At 35.0% G+C, this 17,946-nt stretch overlaps 4 protein-coding genes across 16 annotated transcripts in view; 2 read left to right on the top strand and 2 right to left on the bottom strand.

Moving 5' to 3' along the window:
• LOC124181448 (titin homolog) overlaps window positions 1-2,182 on the top strand; it is a 45,727-nt gene extending 43,545 nt beyond the window's left edge. For all 4 annotated transcript variants that reach the window (XM_046568032.1, XM_046568030.1, XM_046568033.1 and 1 more), the window contains 2 exons: window positions 68-262; window positions 517-2,182. In XM_046568032.1, the coding sequence (XP_046423988.1) occupies window positions 68-262; window positions 517-690 (369 nt within the window). In that variant the 3' untranslated portion in view covers window positions 691-2,182. The remainder of the gene's footprint in view (window positions 1-67; window positions 263-516) is intronic.
• LOC124181493 (dynactin subunit 3-like) lies at window positions 1,005-4,570 on the bottom strand. 2 transcript variants are annotated; one of them, XM_046568121.1, is made up of 2 exons: window positions 4,537-4,570; window positions 1,005-3,131 (listed from the first exon to the last, which is right to left on the bottom strand). In XM_046568121.1, the coding sequence occupies exon 2, from the start codon at window positions 3,128-3,130 to the stop codon at window positions 2,564-2,566; it is 567 nt and encodes a 188-aa protein (XP_046424077.1). In that variant the 5' UTR covers window position 3,131; window positions 4,537-4,570; the 3' UTR covers window positions 1,005-2,563. The 2 variants fall into 2 exon arrangements, with proteins under 2 accessions (XP_046424077.1, XP_046424076.1); XM_046568120.1 differs by lacking the exon at window positions 4,537-4,570 and adding an exon at window positions 3,605-3,803.
• Window positions 4,254-17,946, top strand: part of LOC124181471 (heparan-sulfate 6-O-sulfotransferase 1) — a 520,983-nt gene continuing 507,290 nt past the window's right edge. For 3 of the 8 annotated variants that reach the window (XR_006870475.1, XM_046568081.1, XM_046568079.1), the window contains exons 1-4: window positions 4,254-5,145; window positions 7,630-8,033; window positions 8,460-8,639; window positions 17,151-17,249. Coding sequence is in view for 6 of the 8 variants with exons in the window: in XM_046568081.1 (XP_046424037.1) it covers window positions 4,746-5,145; window positions 7,630-8,033; window positions 8,460-8,639; window positions 17,151-17,249 (1,083 nt within the window). In the remaining 2 variants the exon portion in view is untranslated. Of the gene's footprint in view, window positions 5,146-7,629; window positions 8,034-8,459; window positions 8,640-10,670; window positions 12,944-17,150; window positions 17,250-17,448; window positions 17,943-17,946 lie in introns of those variants that run through there. The other 5 variants (XR_006870474.1, XM_046568080.1, XM_046568084.1 and 2 more) reach the window with 4 other exon arrangements.
• LOC124181491 (SPRY domain-containing protein 7) lies at window positions 13,583-17,326 on the bottom strand. Of its 2 annotated transcripts, XR_006870477.1 has the most exons (5): window positions 16,873-17,326; window positions 15,957-16,234; window positions 15,751-15,853; window positions 15,402-15,617; window positions 13,583-14,297 (listed from the first exon to the last, which is right to left on the bottom strand). XR_006870477.1 is itself a non-coding variant. In XM_046568116.1 (4 exons), the coding sequence occupies exons 1-4, from the start codon at window positions 16,973-16,975 to the stop codon at window positions 15,520-15,522; spliced, it is 582 nt and encodes a 193-aa protein (XP_046424072.1). In that variant the 5' UTR covers window positions 16,976-17,325; the 3' UTR covers window positions 13,583-15,519. The 2 variants fall into 2 exon arrangements, 1 of the variants encoding a protein (XP_046424072.1); XM_046568116.1 differs by having other exon boundaries at window positions 13,583-15,617; window positions 16,873-17,325.

Below are 17,946 nucleotides of genomic sequence, written 5' to 3'. Positions count from 1 at the left end.
TAGCAAATTGAATATGTCATCGGTATCTTCGAATCCTTATAACTTTTGTTTCTTGTTATGCTTCCAGCCAAGACAATTGTGCGTTACGGCGGGTTGGGGCTTCCCGATGAACGGTGAAGTCAACCTGCAACAGTACTTGAAATTCTTACCCGTGCCTACCTACGACTCTGAAGAATGTAACGCGACGAGTCATTACGCCGGTTTCATCACCAAGGATAATATTTGTGCTGGGTTTACCGACACGGACAAGGGACCTTGTTACGTAAGTATCGTGAGGTGGCATCATAGTGAAAATCAATTTCAGAATCTAAATATTTAGCAGCAAATTTCTCTAACGTTCTGTAAAAATCCCTGACGGAATGTTGAAACTGCTTTCACCGAGAATCTATAAAAAAAATTGTTCGACCTGTACCTTCCATTATTTAATTTGTCAAGTTTTCTTGGAAACGTATAGACTTTGTTATGAAAATCGAAAAATTAGTAGACAAATTATGAACGTGTTAACTTAATCTTCAGAACGACGAAGGTGCACCATTGATGTGCGCAAGCGAAACTGGCAGATGGGAACTTCAGGGATTGTTGAGCCATCACAGTCGGTGTTCGCGAGGTCATCCAGCTATTTACTCGAGCCTTGCCCCTGCGGTGTCCTGGTTGCATCATTCGGTACCAGCCCTGCAAACTCGACCATAGACCAAGATATTGCTCTTTTTACGCATATATATAAATGTGTACGTAGAACTCAATGCGGTGATATTTGGGTGACAAAAATTATTGTCATAAGACAGATAACTATATGGATGGCTGCCCATATTATATGAGACACGGTGCGTAGAAGTCCCTTGATGATGCATTTAAATGCGTGCTGAATGAATAGTTGCCGATGGTATTCGGCAAAAGATTATATACGTATACGTGTTTAAAATGACGAAGATACTCTTCCGCATAATCAGTCTAGTACTCTAAATATTTTATTTTTATTTTTACTTTTATTTTTTCGTGGAATATACATATATGTGTGTGTGTATTCTATTATACATGCGACGATCAGGAGGACTATTGAAACGCGTCAATGAATATTATCTCTGTGAAGAAATGCTTCGACGAGTACTGAGAACTGGAAACTTGGTAGATCATAAACGGAATCGGGCGAACAGTATATCTGCATAGACTAAGGAACCACATTGTACATATTGTATAAAGAAACTGTTTGATACGGTAAATGATTTATTTTGTTCAATTTTTTTTTTTTTTTTTTAACATACTTTAGGTGATAGGGTCCCTTAACTGTTTATTACGTAAGACAGAGATTGATTATTCACGAAAATGAAAGGACCGAATATTAATTGATACGGTGCTTCATCAAATTCTCAATGATAAAATCGGAATTTTGATGAAGTAATTGGGCGTATTAACCAGTCAAAGATTGTAGTGATACATACAAAATTTGTAAGTTTGAATATCAAGTAAAATATCGTTATTATTTTTCGGCATGGATGTAACCGACGTATGATGATTGAACTTATGATAATTGTTTCATTTAAGAGACCCTTAACCACCTCTAATACGAACCGTATGTAACGATAAATTTGTGTCAGAAATTCTGTTGCAGAATTCCTGGAACGAATGTCGGCAGTAGTTAGAACTGAAGTATATCTATATTATATATATAATCTATATATATAGATAGAATAAATGTACATAATATATAATTATATTTTAAATTACATTGTTACATGGAATATTAACAGTATATAAAAGTAAACAAAAAAAAAAAAGGAAAAGAAAGAAACATGTTTATGTATGCGCATAGTCAGTGATGAGTGCCTAAGTATTTTTATATCGTAAGCGAAGAAAATCAGTAAATGTAATTATAACAATCCATACAGTTCAAGATTTTTTTTCTATAATATTTGAAACCAGTTTTATACGAATATCGAGTTCTTGAAAAATGAAAGTTCCTGTAATTCATTCAGTGACTCGTGACAACTTTAATATTAATTCGGTAACAACTTGATATAACGATAATTAGTGAATATATAAGGAGACCACCAAGATAAGAGGGTACGTACATAAAATGTAGCGCTCACATCATTGCAAAAATGTGTGTTTTCGAGAAGGCTTTTCATTCATGGGAACCAGACATTAGGTAAAAACTGTACATAAAGTATTTACAAGTGATAAAGTGATGAAAAAATCCGTTAATAATCTCTTGTTCTGTATTTACGTGTTGGTCGTGTGTACAATTTATTACAGTAGCTTACAATTTCAATTGCTGCTTATTTAATAGTGCAATAAGAATCTGGCCATTCGTTAATCATTACTCTTTCATCCAAGACATAATTGAGAGCCGTATTAAAATTAAAAAAAAAATCGTATGACATTTTGGATGGTTAATGAATAAAATTAGACTCAAAAATCGTAAAATGGATCAACAGTATTGAGGAACGGTAGTACGCAAATAAATGTTGCTTAAATCTGTAATAATTGATCTGAATTAAGTTACTTTCAGCTTCGTAAGCTGGGGCTGCATAAAAAACTTTTTGAGGTAAAACAAGAAATAAATCTAATCCAGTTGCTTGACCGGTATCGCCGCATTTTCAGCAGCTGTTACCGTAGCATCTAAAATGATAAGTGATCTAGAAATATTATTTATAACAGAATTATATTTAGCAATAACATCACAAATTTCACTTGTAAGTTCTTCCGATTCATCGTGCAGTTTTGTGTATGCCAGTGTCAAGTTATTCAACTTGTGCGTTGCCTCGGGCACGCTGCGAAACCGCTCTGATTCCAATACCGGTAGAAGTTCCTCCAGTTTGGTTAACAGATGAGCATTGCCCCTCAGTTCAGGTTCCAAGGTAAGTATAAGTTCCGCTCTTGCTTCCATTTGAAGATCCGAATTCTCAAAATTAGGATCTAAGTAAGAATCTAACTCCCCAATTCGTTTCACGACTGCATTTGCTTTTTCTCGCCCAGAATACGACGATGAGATCAAAGTATAAGCATGAAGAAGACTGTCGACGACCGAATTTTCTATCGGTGGATCATCGATCTGTGGCTTATTTCCATGACTAAAAACTTGATTCTCCAATTCTGCAACTCTCTCCTCCAGTAGTTCTATGTTGGACATTCTGCAACCAGCGGAACAGCAAATACGATAGCAAAATTGAATACCTTAAAGGTAAATGTGAATACATATAAAAATTTTTATACACTAATACTCTTGACTTCGAATTTTGAAACACATTTACTCAGTTACCATAAAAATGTGGCAACACAAGGCAGTGTGCTCTTATAGTATCAGTCTAACCACTAGAATAATATTCTCATGATTGAAAAGTGACAACACGAAAATCATAAATGATAGAAACGTTCAATAGTATAACTTGAACAAGGACTTTATTTGAAATCGCTGAATAGAACCACGTGTTTGCACCGCCAACGACTTTGATGGGATAATTTATATACTATGCAAAATAAATTTGAACGAGATCGTAACGAGATCCATAATCAGTGATAAATAACAAACTCTAGAACGGTGGAACGATCAATTTTTACTAAATTGAGGTTATGTCGACCGTTACACGATCTGATTTCTACTCACGTTGGACGTTCTCTACGGAAATTGACTACTTTGAGTTTCGAAATAACAGCCTAACAACGCTCGGCGAACCGTAAAATCAGTATGAGAAACGTTTCACACTCTGAACGTGAACGATAGCCAATTTTGCGCCAACTTGACACCTGTCATTCACCCTTCTGACAGATCATGCGAAACTGAGATCAAAGATGGCGAGCAAGAGACTAGCGCTCAAGAAGTAACTTCCTGTCCTCCCCCTGCACCTATCGTCTTACTTGCTATAGCACACTGAAATATAATAATACTGGCCCGCATGGTGAAAAAGAAAGGATTTTCTTTTATGGAGCGGCAGAATGCTTTTGTAACGCTTCTTAAGGATGTTGTTGGCCAGAATTAGCAAGGTTATTTTTCCATCGTAGATAAAATCGCGGTCTGTCAATATAGCAAAACCTCGACTGCACATATTCCGCGAGAAATTCGAATAACCCACCGGGCGAAGATAAATATAATACAAGCGCAACGTTCGGCGTATTCTATTTTTGAATCGTATAATGTTATTCCCAGATCAGCGAAGAACGTAGGAAAATTCTTGAGCATGAATATACGCGTATATAAATCGCGTGAAAAGTCTACAACCCGGCAAAGTTTTTCTCGCGCGTTACGGTAGCTCTTGAACACATAAACATCGTTGCGAATACACGCGTCTTCTCATCAGGGTGCAGAATGTGTTTGTATAAAGTTCGGTGCCGCATATAAACATGCATATCAGTACAGTGGTTTGAACAACGAAATCGATATCTCGAGCCCTGATAAGTCCCGTAAGTTATCGGATAATAGGGGGGGGGGGGGGGGTTTGTTTCCAATATCCGTCCAGCCACGAGGCTGGCGAATGTGACGGGGAATTGCGGGGATTCGCATCGCGTCGCAATGGTTAAATAATTGTAAACAGTCCTTGCCTTATCCACAGAGCGCTCGCAGCTCGGTGGGGGCGACGAGGAGCGCGAAGCGGACTAGCAGAGTAAGGAATCAAATAGTGGAGGGGGAAACGCCGTCATGGCTGACATGTGTGGATTGTGTGGCCCGCAGGCGACGAAGTGAACAGGCGCGAGTGTTCCAGGTCCGTCCGCGTTGAAAACGCGCGTTTGTTAAGTGAATATGGAGAGAAATGGGCCGGGGATTGAACGTGGAAGTCGCTAGCGACCGACCGGCTGCCAGCCAGGGAGACAGATGGGCGAAATCTAACAGGATGGAGCCCAGGGTGTGGAGAACTCGGCTCCGCGGCGTCGCGGGCATCTGCCTGGTCTTGGCATTGACGGGTATCGTGTATTTGGGATACTTCTGCCCAGACCACGTTTGTGCCTTGACCAACCGTGACCTCAAGGAGTCCACGCGTCTCTCTGAGGGTTTCACATCCGGGGTTGTCGACAGGAACTTCCAGGGTCACCCTTCCTTCAGACTTCAGAGCATACAGGGCAGTCTCGCCTATGAGGATGTCATCAACAACACCTTTCAATTCGACATCAATGCCCACGATGTTATGGTCTTTTTACACATACAGAAAACTGGTGAGAAACATTTTGCATTTATACCCACTCGTTACTCAATCGTCAATTGTTTCTCGATCCCGCTGGCTTGTGTCAATTGGTTTCGACGTGAAAACAAATCTGCCAACAAAAACACTCCATCCCATCTTTTTCGTTTGAAAATTCAATTTGAATCACGGATAAAATTCACCTTTTAACTATCGTCAGATTCGATTTGCTCAAAAGTTAACTCTGTCAAGGTCAATAAATTCATTGTTTACTCAAGTAGAGAATGCTCTCAATGTTGCGTTATTTTAATAACGTTACCAACTTCAACCTCGTAAAAATTCATTTCATTCCTTGTCAAGATTTCATTCAGTTGCATCTCAAAAGTGGCTCTAATGGGGAGAAATGTTTTTGTAAACATTAAAAATCAATTTTCTGGAAAAATGTGACATTACATTAAGATTACCAAACCAGCTTCGCTTTAGGCATCAACAGAATCTTTGTAAGAAACTCGGTCCAGATAACATTTTCGTATATAACAATAATCAGTTTATTTTGGACAAACTGACATCTCAGTGATTCACTGCTGTAAGGGTAATGTTTTTCAAGTAGAATTTTGTTATGACAATACACAAAATGTAATTAATAATAGAACGATGACTAGTGTGTATCACATTTTCTTTTATTCTTTAATACTATACATTGACCACGTGATTCACAATTGTTTTTATCTAATGCTTTATTATTGAAGTATATAAATAATCACATCTGCAGAGCACAGTAATACGTGACGCAAGTTGTTTATAGTGAGATATATTCATACCCAGCTTTGCACTTTGGATTTGCAACAGTTGACTAGTGGCCTGTGGCTACTACTGGGTCGTGCTCAGAAATAGCAATTGCTTATTTTCCTGTTAGCCGATTTGTTGCGTCATTCAATTTGATAATTTACCACTTGGCTATTTGAGATTTGAAAAATTATAGCCAACTTTTGAGAAATTGCAGCATCTCTTCGAGAAAATAAAGGAATACCCAACTTGTTACGTAACTCCCACTGTGATGCAAAAGTAAGATGCAAAAGAAAGAAAGAGAGAAACATACAGACAGAGAGAGAGAGAGAGAGAGAGATTACGTAATCAGCTACACGTGCAAAAATTTCCGTCTTTATTTCCCTTTCCACTTTCTCTAAATTTAAATGGCAAGTCTTCAACGTCAAAGAGTTTGCCTTGAGACTTATTTATGTTATACAACCTCATGGAATAAGAAATCTCACAAAAATACAAGAATAGAAATTCAGGTGTGGTTTTACAATTATTCTGGTAAAGTTTGACCTTGTTCCAATCAAAAAACTAATGATTTCAATTTGCACATATAAAGCGAATTTACAGCCTGAAGGATCTCAAAAAAGTGGGAAACTTAAAAGATTGTATATATATACTCTTTAAATCCCTCAACACAAAACAGATCCTGACATGTTTTACCACATTATCATTGTAGCAAAATTTTCAGAAGCTTTGCAAGCGGTTTTAATATTACCCAGAAATCGGTATTTAAATATGCATCTTTGTATGAAAGATAGGTGAAGCAAAATTTATGAAGAGACAGATTCCTATCTTCCTCACTTGACTAATTGTTATTTATTCTACTATCGAATCACTAAACCTACGGTAAGATAAATTCAAGAATCGAGCTGATACTGATGCAAGTTCACCATATAATTGAGCATAAAACTGGTAACATTCGACTGATATAACCTACGAAAAAACTTGATGACAAAGAACCAATCTATCTATTATCAGCGAATAGTAAACCAATTTTGTATAAATTCAAAAGATCAGAAAATTACTGAATATTTTTCATATATGCAACACTGATTTAAGAAGGAGGGGGGAAGTTCACAACTTTAATGTAACTATTCATTTTGAGGAAAAGTAATGATTTTACAACTGTAGGATCATCTCAAATTCAGTATTCTACTTTCGAAAAGCAAAGTGTATTCAGATTTTGGTAACTAATTGTCTAAAGTCGTTTTAAATTTTCAAAACAATGATTTCAGTTTCAATATTTTGTTACCTTAACGTTACTTCAATCTTCCCAATATTTGGGAAATGGTTGACTCTAGTCTTACAAAACGTGATAAACAGGTATTGAATTTCAGTACCGATTCTTTGAACAAGTTCTGCACATTCTGTAGAAAAATTTTTGCAGAATTATGTATCGAGGGTTAAATATAATTTGTAAGTTCAATTCTGTAACTCATACAATGCGATTGAAATACAAATTTCTCACATATCAAAGTTTTGTGATGCTATTTTTGCGTTTGCATATGTTTTCGCATTTAAACAATTTGAAAATAATTATTGATTCATATTTATAAAGTATAATTTAAATTAAATTTAAAAGTATATTTCTGAGGTAAACAATATTTTTTACCTAGTTTTTTGCCATAGATTAGTTTAATTGTAAATTTCCTCCAAAAGTCGGCCATTCAAATGAAACCTTTGTATTCGCTGATTGCAGGCGGTACATTATTTGGTAAACACCTGGTGCGCGATTTGGACCTGCAAAGACCGTGCTCGTGTCATAGGAGGCGAAAACGTTGCTCCTGTTTTCGTCCAAACCGGAACGAGAATTGGTTATTTTCCCGGTATTCAACAGGCTGGAAGTGCGGCCTGCATGCTGATTGGACGGAATTGACGAATTGCGTTGATTCAGAATTAAATAAGATAGAACCAGAGGGAGTGAAGAGAAGATATTTTTACATAACAATCATCAGAGATCCGGTAGCGAGATATTTGTCGGAGTTCAGACATGTGCAACGAGGTGCCACGTGGCGAGGAGCGAGACATTGGTGCGGCGGCATTCAGGCTAACATACCTCAATGTTATTCCGAGCCAAATTGGCAAGGAGTTACATTAGAAGAGGTCAGTCTGATAAAAATAGAACTAACTAATTTTTTTCTAGAATTTCGAAAAGTAACGGGATTCGGAAATTGATTGCCTGATTCCAGAAACCAACCGATGTTCGTTATTGGTGCACTTATCTAACTAATTGATCGCTTATAATTAAGGGGTCTTAATTTTTTTCCAGTAACGATTAACAGATAAAGGGCTTATCTCTAGCATTTCATAGACTCGCTTTGGAAACTCATTATGCTTCCTCTTATCAATTCGTTCCTCTGCTAAGCGTTTGAGCCTGAGGTTCTGTTTTCCTCGTTATACTTGTAATGAGATATGCACTGACATATAGAAAGCGAGCACATTTTAGAGTTTGGATTTCCTCCTCAACTGTTCCACAAATAACAATTTCACATATTCTAATTGATGCATTTTTTTCCCATCTCATTAAAGTTCATGCAGTGTCCTCACAACTTGGCAAGTAATCGTCAGACTCGGATGCTGGCTGACCTATCCATCATAGGATGCTACAACTCGACGCTAAATCGAACTGAGAGAGATCGTCTCATGCTTGAAAGTGCCCAGCGTAATTTATTATCCATGCCGTTCTTCATGCTTACTGAGTACCAAAAGGTGAGAAGACCATTTTATGGTATTTTAATTCTTACATTTCTGAAGTGGTTGTGATTTATTTCGGGTTGTCATATTACTACAATATCACTTTCCTTCATGACCGTTGAATGTTATCTTTGTTAATTGCTGATAGAGCAAAGCAAGCTTCAGTTGCATGTGGTAACCCAATCACTCGCTTCCTATTCTCCAATTTCTATGCATTGCGAGTTTGACGTATCCCAGCCTTGAAGGTCGCTTGATATCGCACAGATTACTGAATATTCAAAACTCATTAATTATATCTGCAATATACATCTTTCTACAAGTTGAAAGGATGTCCAGTGCTTCGAGAGAATTCTCAAAATATCCTTGTATACGACTGTTCGAAGTAATTCCAGAAATGTCCTGGAAAATTTACTCACCGTTTACACATTTTGTTGATCTTATTTCCATGATCTTAACCTTCCGATTTTCTGCAATTTACTTTGATATTATTCTTCTAATCTATGTTGTTCCATATTCAGGGATGCCACAGTTCTTCAAGTTATCATGTTTCCGCGTTATCAAGATTCATTAGGCGTATAATATCTATTTGATACCATGTCGCGCGTTTTGTAGAGTACAAATTGTCTTGTGAAAAAACGTGGACAATCATTAAAAAAAAAAGATACTGATAAAATAGAAGTCCTAAATTTTTAAAGCAATCCCTTGTATAAATGCTTTTACAACTTTTTCTCACTTTTCCGTTTTGATACTCTGTGTAATTATCCATTCCACAAATTGAAGTTACAATTAATAATGAATTAAGAGTGAAGTATGAGCGATTCGTTTTTTTATCGCGAATTTAGTCAGATAAATTCGAATATTGTAGGATCTAGTTTATTCTGCAATCATATTTCGGTTACTTTTGCGGTTCGTTTATTTCGCGTGAAATACTGCTTTTGGTAGCTACCAAGTACTGAAATACATCGTTGAGCTGACATGAAATTACAACTGTTTCAACAATAGTTGTCTATGAAATTCATTGACGAATATCTTGAAATTGTGTCTTCTCCAAATAGAGACGTGTCTGAAATTCTCTTTCATTAATTCATGCCAACAGTTTTATCCTAGTGATAATTTATGCACTAATGGTTTTAAAAATATCTTACCGTTTCCTAGAATTCAGGCCATGAAAACATCTTGTACTTGTGTCGGTGAAAAGGAGCAAAGATGATCGATTGTTTATGTTTGACCACTAAGAACAAATCTGATCAATAACCGAGCTTCAATCGGACCGAAATTTGAGCTTATATTGTTGTGTTAAACGGTTTCCCGAGTGAAATCATTAAAATATTATGAAACTGAAATCGCTTTTGTTATCTTCTGTCATCTATTTAGAATTTCGGTAATTTCTGTTCACTTTCATAGTCCCTTAACTTTAGTAAATAGCGGCATAACAGCTTGAGTAATTATTACAAGAGACACATTATCTTGCAAACTACCCACTGTGCCAGGCTTCAAATTGATGTTTATCTATTCTTGTCCCTGTTCAAGAATAATGGCCGTAATATAAATATTTATGAGAAACCTTCTGACGCCATGTGTGTCCCATTCCTGCCTTATTCCTCTTATCCAGCCTACCATTCAATTGTTTATTTGGCTTTTTGGTCCACGTTTTCACCCCGTTTCTCTTCAACCCGGTAAAACTTATGGTCTTTGTATACTTGGATACTTCAATATCAATGTGCACTTGACTTCTAATTCCTACTTGATCTTAGCGAAATCAATTCTAATTCTGAAGTGACAAGTGTATGATAGTGAATTAACAAGAGCACACTCGAAGAACAAGTAACAGATACACTTCCTCGGCGCAAGTTAATAATACAGAAGCAATAAAGATTTCGTATTTGTGTTTTAATTGTACGTATAATACACGCATGCACGCGCGCACACACACACACAACCACGATAGATGTGAATCCATTTTGTAAAATGGAATGCAGAGACGGTTTCCGTTTAACTCGTAATGAATTTTGCAAATATTCGATATTGGCTTTTATCGTTCTTTAGGTTGGCCAGTATTCATTTGAGGAAACATTTGGCATGCGATTTGCAGTAGCGTTTAAACAACACAACGCAACACTAAGTGCGGCGACAAGGGCGACGCTAAGTAAAGAACAGCTTGATGCTGTGGAACGGCTTAACGGGCTGGACCTGAAGCTGTATAAATTTGCAGAGACTCATATGTTCCAACGTTTCGCAATGATTAGGGAACGTGATCCACATTTCGTTGAAAGGTTTAAACATTTGGGCGAGTTGTTGTCGCGACCAAGTGTTACAGAGTTCAACTGGGATTCTGTTATTGAAGATACAACAGATAACGACTAGTATTAATGTAAATAAGATAACATTTCAATATGTTTCCCTATCATTGTCTGAGCAATTTATGCTGTTCGGTTGATTATCCAGTGATTACGAAATAGTGCGCTTAATTACACTAAATGAAGAGTGCTAATTAATCTGAAGAGTAACTGGCGAAATTATGAGCGCAGAATTGGTTTACTTACAGGAATATCTGTGATTTTACCAGGTGCACACATTTCTTTTGTTTTCTACATTTTACCTCTACCGTATTAGAGAGTTCTTTATAAAGTTTATCTTTATAATCAAGACTCAAAGGAATGTGCATTGAGTGCCACTGATTAAGCTACCAACACTCTGCTTTTTTTTTTTTTAAAGCTTTCGTTACAGCTTATGTTCGACAATACTGTGTTCATAAACCATATAATATTCTTTTATGCAGCTATTTTGAACTTGACATAATTAACTAGTGTCAAATGACTATAAAAACACTTTATGCGGTGTAAATTTCACAACTGTTTAATTTGTTCCGCATTGACGAGCCTTAACGGGTGGGAAGTTAGTATATTTAAATAAGGCCGGTATACACTTACAAGTAAAAATACGAGTTGTTTTTCATTTGGTCAATTAGTAAGTACAATGAAGCATTCGAAAATCGTAAAAATACACGATACAAATAATAAGAAAAGGTTCTACCGAAATTTCGTGCAATTTTCTTTACTTTCGAAGAAACTGTAAAAGCAATTATTTGATGTCCTTAAAATTAGGTTTTCGTCAAATCTTTATCTGAGGCTTGGAATATGAAAGAGAAAAGAACATTTCAAATATTAGATTTTCACAATCAGCTTATTTAGTTATATGCAAGGATCGGAGATTCGATGCCGGTAGGAAGTCATTTGTACAGTTTTATGGAGATCTCAAATTAGTATGCAACCCACAGTGACTAACAGGAAGGTTGAAACATAAAAACTTGAGCCTGACTAGATTTCAGGATCATTGTATTCAATGTGATCATCATATCCTTTTTTTTCTTTTTGTTTCTTTCTTCGACATGTTAAATAGAAATCATATATAGAGATGACATTTTATTTTGTAAATATATATTAAGATTGTATATTTTTAAATAAATAAGTTGCATTACTGTTTCGAACAAGGCAGTATTAGGTTTAATAGAGAGGGTCTCGAGCGCTCAGGCTATCTATGATAGGTTTTTCATGCTTTATCGCATTTTCAGAAATGTTCACTGGTTTTATTTTCTATCTTTTATTACTTTTTCTATGGTACGATTTAATACCGAAAACTTGCACACGAGTTTCTCCATATCAAATTCAGCACAGTTACGAAAGTATAAATTTTCTACCACAGAGTAGAAAGCACAAGTGAAATTCATAAATAATATGTATTTAAGTTTTATTATTCCAAAGAGATTGTACATATTGATATCTTCATATGTGAGTGTTCTAAAATGCGATAACACAATGTAACATTTATGCACATATGTATTTAGGTTCAACATTTTTCTGTGTAGATTATTATTTGCTGATAAATTCTTCACAATACGGACTACTATTATTAAAGTATCAGTCACCGTTCATCCAAGATAATTGGATGTAGATTAAACTTTGAAAAGGAATGCAAAAATCAGTTTAAAGCGAATGTCCACAGATTGGAGGTAATACTATATATAGCGTTACGTCGGAATTCGCGTATCGTTCATATCATTACGCTTTCATTTTAGGTAAGGGTAAGCCGAAATAGTGATAAATGTAACTAAAAACTGAGTAATTAATTTGTATCATGCGTACGCATTTTGTCTTGAGTTGTATATAAGAATTAACGACCTGTGAATTGTCAGTATCCTTAAAATATGTAGATAAAAACGGTTGATTATTATAGTTTCGAGGATTGTTTCATTTCAATCAATTTTATAATAATTCGCATGTATAGGCTAGTACATTACGTAAAAATGTTGAACTTTCAAACAGTATTTAATTTCAAGATATTTTCCGCTCGTATCTATTGAATTTGAATGCAAATCAAAAATGAAAGTGAGTTGTCTAGAATAGTAGTAACGAACGTTGTAAGTGCAATAAGACTCGCTGGGTTACCACAATAATAGTTATCTCATATGCCAACCAGTCATGAAACATATAATATGTAATATAATTAATAAGATAATGTCCTAAGGAAATCGTTTCTCAAAAATACTTTAGGCTTTTACTATTATGCGTTATTTAAAGAACAAACAAAATATATATATATATACATATATATATATATATATTCTATAATAGAAAAGTTGTTATTAAAGTCAAGTACTTTTATGTTGCAGCTATATTCTAATTAAATATGTTAGCCAAGTCTTTATTTTATTTCAATTTATACGTAATAAGTTGAGTTTTTTTTTTCTTATTTACCTTATGTACGTGTGATATTAAACTTGTCTTCGTATGTCTTCCAAATAACGTTTCAATTTATACCTATAACTTGGCTATACCTATTACGAAACTTTATCAGAGTAATACCATAATACGAAGTTTAATAACTACTTTTCTAACAAAGATCCGAAAGTAAAGTAAACAGAAATACGAAGGTATGGTAGACATTTTTAGTTTAAATAATTTCATATGAAAATTGTATAGCGCACCATAAATAACAATAAGCAAATGTAATATTAAGGACCAAAGATACCCACTTACGTCTTTGCAAGCTTTATCAAAGGAAAAGCTTTCTCAAAGCTTGCAACACCAGCAATAATAAGAGACGGAGTTTTTATACCTATATCATCACAAAGTAAATTTTGCATACGATTTGGGTTAAGAAGGGAAAGGAAAATCACCAGAAGGACAATAGGAAAAGAAAATAGGTATCGTAAAGAGTTTTATCATATGTCAGATGTGTCGTTTTAATCGGCTAGAATCAAGGGTCTTGTACAGAATATATACAGCTTGTGATCAAAATTTATTTTACACTAATTCAAGTGGAATATTTTCCAAGTAAAATTTTTTTCAATTATGTACTGTTTCGTTACATTCGCTACACTGAATATCATTTTCAACTTAGCTATCAGCAAAGGCAAAACATTGATTTGCTCTTTTACAAGTATTTTTAGTAATTTTTAAAACAAAATGTTCGGAGCCTCGACATCTGGGTAATAATTAAACCGTGTCAGTATTGACTGGACACGAAAGTGAAGTTGTAAATTGTAAAAACACCATCCGTAACTGTACAGCGTCGTTCAATGATATCTATTCAAAATCGTGCCATATCATTCTGTGTTTTGTATGTACGTTGCATAATACCTGTAGCTTGCGAAAAAGCATTTGGGTAGTCGAGCTAGAAGTATATCACAAAAAAAAAATCGGTTTGTACCAGTGTTTAAATAAGCAAATATCAGTTGTCCTGTAATAATTGAAGCTTTCAATTATAATCGTTACAACTTTGTGATGAATTGAAAAAAATTTTTTTACATATTTTGTAAATGAGGCAAATTTCTAAAACAATTCTTAAAACTGCATAACATTTATGAAACACATGAAAAAGAATATCAAAATCAAAATATTTTGTTCTAAATGTTTTACTTCTTATTGTGAATACAAAGAAAATAATAATAATTAATTAAATAACAAATGAAATGCATCATTAACATAAGCTAGATACTTGAATGAAATAATTATCTGAATATAATTTGAATAATTCTATTTTGTTCAACTCTAGGTTTATGATACGATAAAAAGTGTTCCTAGTGCATTTGTCGACGTAACGCTTCGAACATTATCATCATTATCGAGCATTGTAGAACGTAATAACGACGCATAATTATCTATATCATAAATCAGATCATCACTACAAGAGATTTAGTCAACGAATAAACCATGACGTTCGTCTAATGGAGCGAATAACAGGCCTAATGCCTTTCGTACCTTGTTTCAGCCAGTGTACATATTATACCATTAGTCATTAAGGATTCGAAGAAATATATAATAATAAGGATTGAACGATACTATATAATTATATATAAACAAAACTAGGCTCATAAATGATCTAATCAATTATTAATTATGTAAACCTTCTAATAAAACCTGAAAATTCTGTTAACCATTTTTATAGCATTTACGGGGCTCGGACTAAATTTTCCATAATCCGTTTTACTGAGATTTATAATTAAACGGGCATCGTTTATTCCGTGACATCATCTCATCAGGTTTTTTTCTTTTTTTTATGTACAATACAAAAAACAAACATTACATATTTGCTATCTCAAAAACTGCAGCTTCCAGATCAAAGATGGATTTCAATAAACTCTTCCTTCTTTTAACGATTATTGAAAGTAAATATTTAATCACTGTATTCAGATATAATTTTAACTCATATTATTATGCTAATTGTTTATTATATTACATCGATAAATGCAGTATCATTAAAATATTTCACACTCACAGCCGTTGTGTGTCAACTTTGATCAGAAAATACTGTGTGAGCGTAGTTGGGTTAGTTTCTCTTCTTATTATTGAAATGCTTTCTGTGTGTTTTTTTAATAGCCAGCTGAACACGTATGCTAGAGCAATGATTGCTCCAGCATTATTTTTTCAAACCCATTTGGTGGCGGGTATATGAAATCATCCAATATTATATCTAAAATAGCTCCGTCGTCGACTGAAAAGGAAAATTTTCAATAGTCATTACAGTTCACAATAGAAAATCTAGAATAAGAAATTGCGATTTTAGATTATCCATGTCCTCAAATCATTCAAATATTAACATAAGAGACCCAAACTTGATTTCGTACCATAGAGGATGGGATATGTGGTTACTTTTATTCCTGTAATAGGAACATCCAGGAGCTTTCCATTCAAATAGAAGTTCAATTCTATATGATCATAGGAAATGCCCTGTAAATAAAATATGAACAATTATTAACATTTCGAATTTTAAGTTACCGTGGTAACTAATACTAATTTCATACAACAACGGTAGGTGAAACATATAACTAACAATTATGTCGCCCTCCTGAGCGATGTTCTGGACCTTGTGCAATTCCTCTGAATTATGACGTATTATGCCATCTGAATTCAAGGCCCAACTTTCCTGATCACTTCCCCCTACGGTAGTATTCAGTTCCGTAGAACGCGTTGCTAAACCAACCGCCCAAACTCCGCCTTGCTGGATTTTCACCTCGAAGTAACTTTTGCTCTGTGCCAAAGGTGCATTCGTCAGAGCTGCGCCTCGCCCACATACTCTCAGACCATTCTTTACAATCACAACCTCGTGACCTGTAAAGTATAGATATAATTTCTTGATACAATTACTTAGAGAGGCATGTAGAACAAATTTTTTTGTGTAATTTTCCAACATTTGCTGGAAATTTGGTTGTGCTTCTAGATATTTTATTATATTGAGGTGTTGCAAAGAAATTAATATCTTTATCACCCTTCAAGTCTTCTGATTCTAACATAAAATTAAATACTCTAGAAATTGAATCAAATTGAGCATTTCTAAAATTCCAGCATTGCAATTTCAAATGCATTCGTTTTGAAGGAAAATTAATGTTTGCCAATTTGTAAATTTCAGATTATTCTGTTAAAATCAGTTCATTTCAAGTTACTTATACAACTTGAAGTAATGCATTACTTTTAACATTTCCTATTACATTCTAATATTATACAAAACTCTCGTATGGAATCAAAGTATGAATTACAAAATTTTCTCCGTCAACATGTTTTCTCTGAGATATATCAAAATTTTAAACGAACTTATATTATGGAAAAATATTGATGCCATTGTGAAATCTTGAGGTTAGGGTTATCGTAAGATACAGTTAATTGTTATGAGAACGAAGGACAGTCGAGGTGAATTTGTCGGCAGAATTTGAAAGAGATAATCAATTGAGAAGAAAGGAAAAGCAAATTACCCATATGAGAAGTGTCTAGGGTGATAGGGTTCGGTTCCCTTTTTGGCATTTGCGTTGTCGACAGGCCGAGGCCGTCGAAGCAGTTTCTCAAACAGCAAAACATCGTCTCATTCGGTTACAGTTACCCTATCTAAACTTCAAAATTCATTATCTCACCGCGCCACACTTTCGTCAACAAATGGCAATCAAAACGAAAATAGCTCACACTACGCACAAACTGTTCGTAATTGTCCGGCAACACACAATTTTACATGTATCTTTTGATTTAACTGTCACAGAGCAGACGGCATCTCGGCCGTATTACAATGATGACAGATCGTAAAATTGGACGCGCCGCCGCTTCGCTTTATGGAGGTACATGGATAGGAGTACAAAAGGTATAGGTGCTCATACATTCATACATGCGTACATTCATACGTACGTACAAAGAGCGTACGTACATACTAGAGGACTGCTACTGAAAAACGAAAGATATAAAAGTTTTTCTTTCTCTGTCTAATGACGTATTTGGTTTAGTTCGGTTACTGCGCATGCGCTAGTAGAGCGAGTAAGACGGTGGTCCTACTTATATTTCAGTGAGTTGCACACATGGCGTTGACTGAGAATCACTCGGAGCCTATTTTCATTTCTACGGGCAAGTCGCTTTCACAGAACCGCCTAAGCCATACTTAGATTCTTTTTCGCTAGAGGCGCTGATCGTCACCGAAACTGACAATGACTGAACGCTTGCGTTGGATTTGAAAACGGATTTCTGGTGTGTGCGTATCGATTCATTTGTCCGTAAGGCACCGTTGACTGGTGTTAAATAAATACTTGTTACGGTAATAACCACAAATTCTTTACGGATTCGCGGCAACGTGTAAACAATTAAAATCATTCATCTGTTCAAACAATTGCTAGGTTATCGGCTTGACGAAATATTATTTCTAATATTGTTTTTATACTCATCCCAATTTCAATAATGATCTGTTAATCAGTTTTTTACAATATTTGAGAAAGACGAATCTAACGTTCGATAACATCATCATAAGGGATAGTAGAAATCAATTTCCTAAAATGACTTTTTGTGCTATG

Source organism: Neodiprion fabricii, chromosome 4 (genome assembly GCF_021155785.1).
Source record: "Neodiprion fabricii isolate iyNeoFabr1 chromosome 4, iyNeoFabr1.1, whole genome shotgun sequence".
Lineage (NCBI taxonomy): Eukaryota > Metazoa > Arthropoda > Insecta > Hymenoptera > Diprionidae > Neodiprion > Neodiprion fabricii.
Note: the sequence above shows the minus strand (reverse complement) of the source record. Positions and strands in the feature narration are given on the sequence as shown.

Coding starts and splice junctions, on each gene's coding strand:
- LOC124181493 (XM_046568121.1), bottom strand. CDS start 3,130: ATGTCCAACATAGAACTACTGGAGGAGAGAGTTGCAGAATTGGAGAAT.
- LOC124181491 (XM_046568116.1), bottom strand. CDS start 16,975: ATGTTTTGCTGTTTGAGAAACTGCTTCGACGGCCTCGGCCTGTCGACA. Junction 16,235..16,872: donor CCTAGACACTTCTCATATGG/GTAATTTGCTTT, acceptor TATACTTTACAG/GTCACGAGGTTGTGATTGTA. Junction 15,618..15,750: donor CACATATCCCATCCTCTATG/GTACGAAATCAA, acceptor TTTCCTTTTCAG/TCGACGACGGAGCTATTTTA.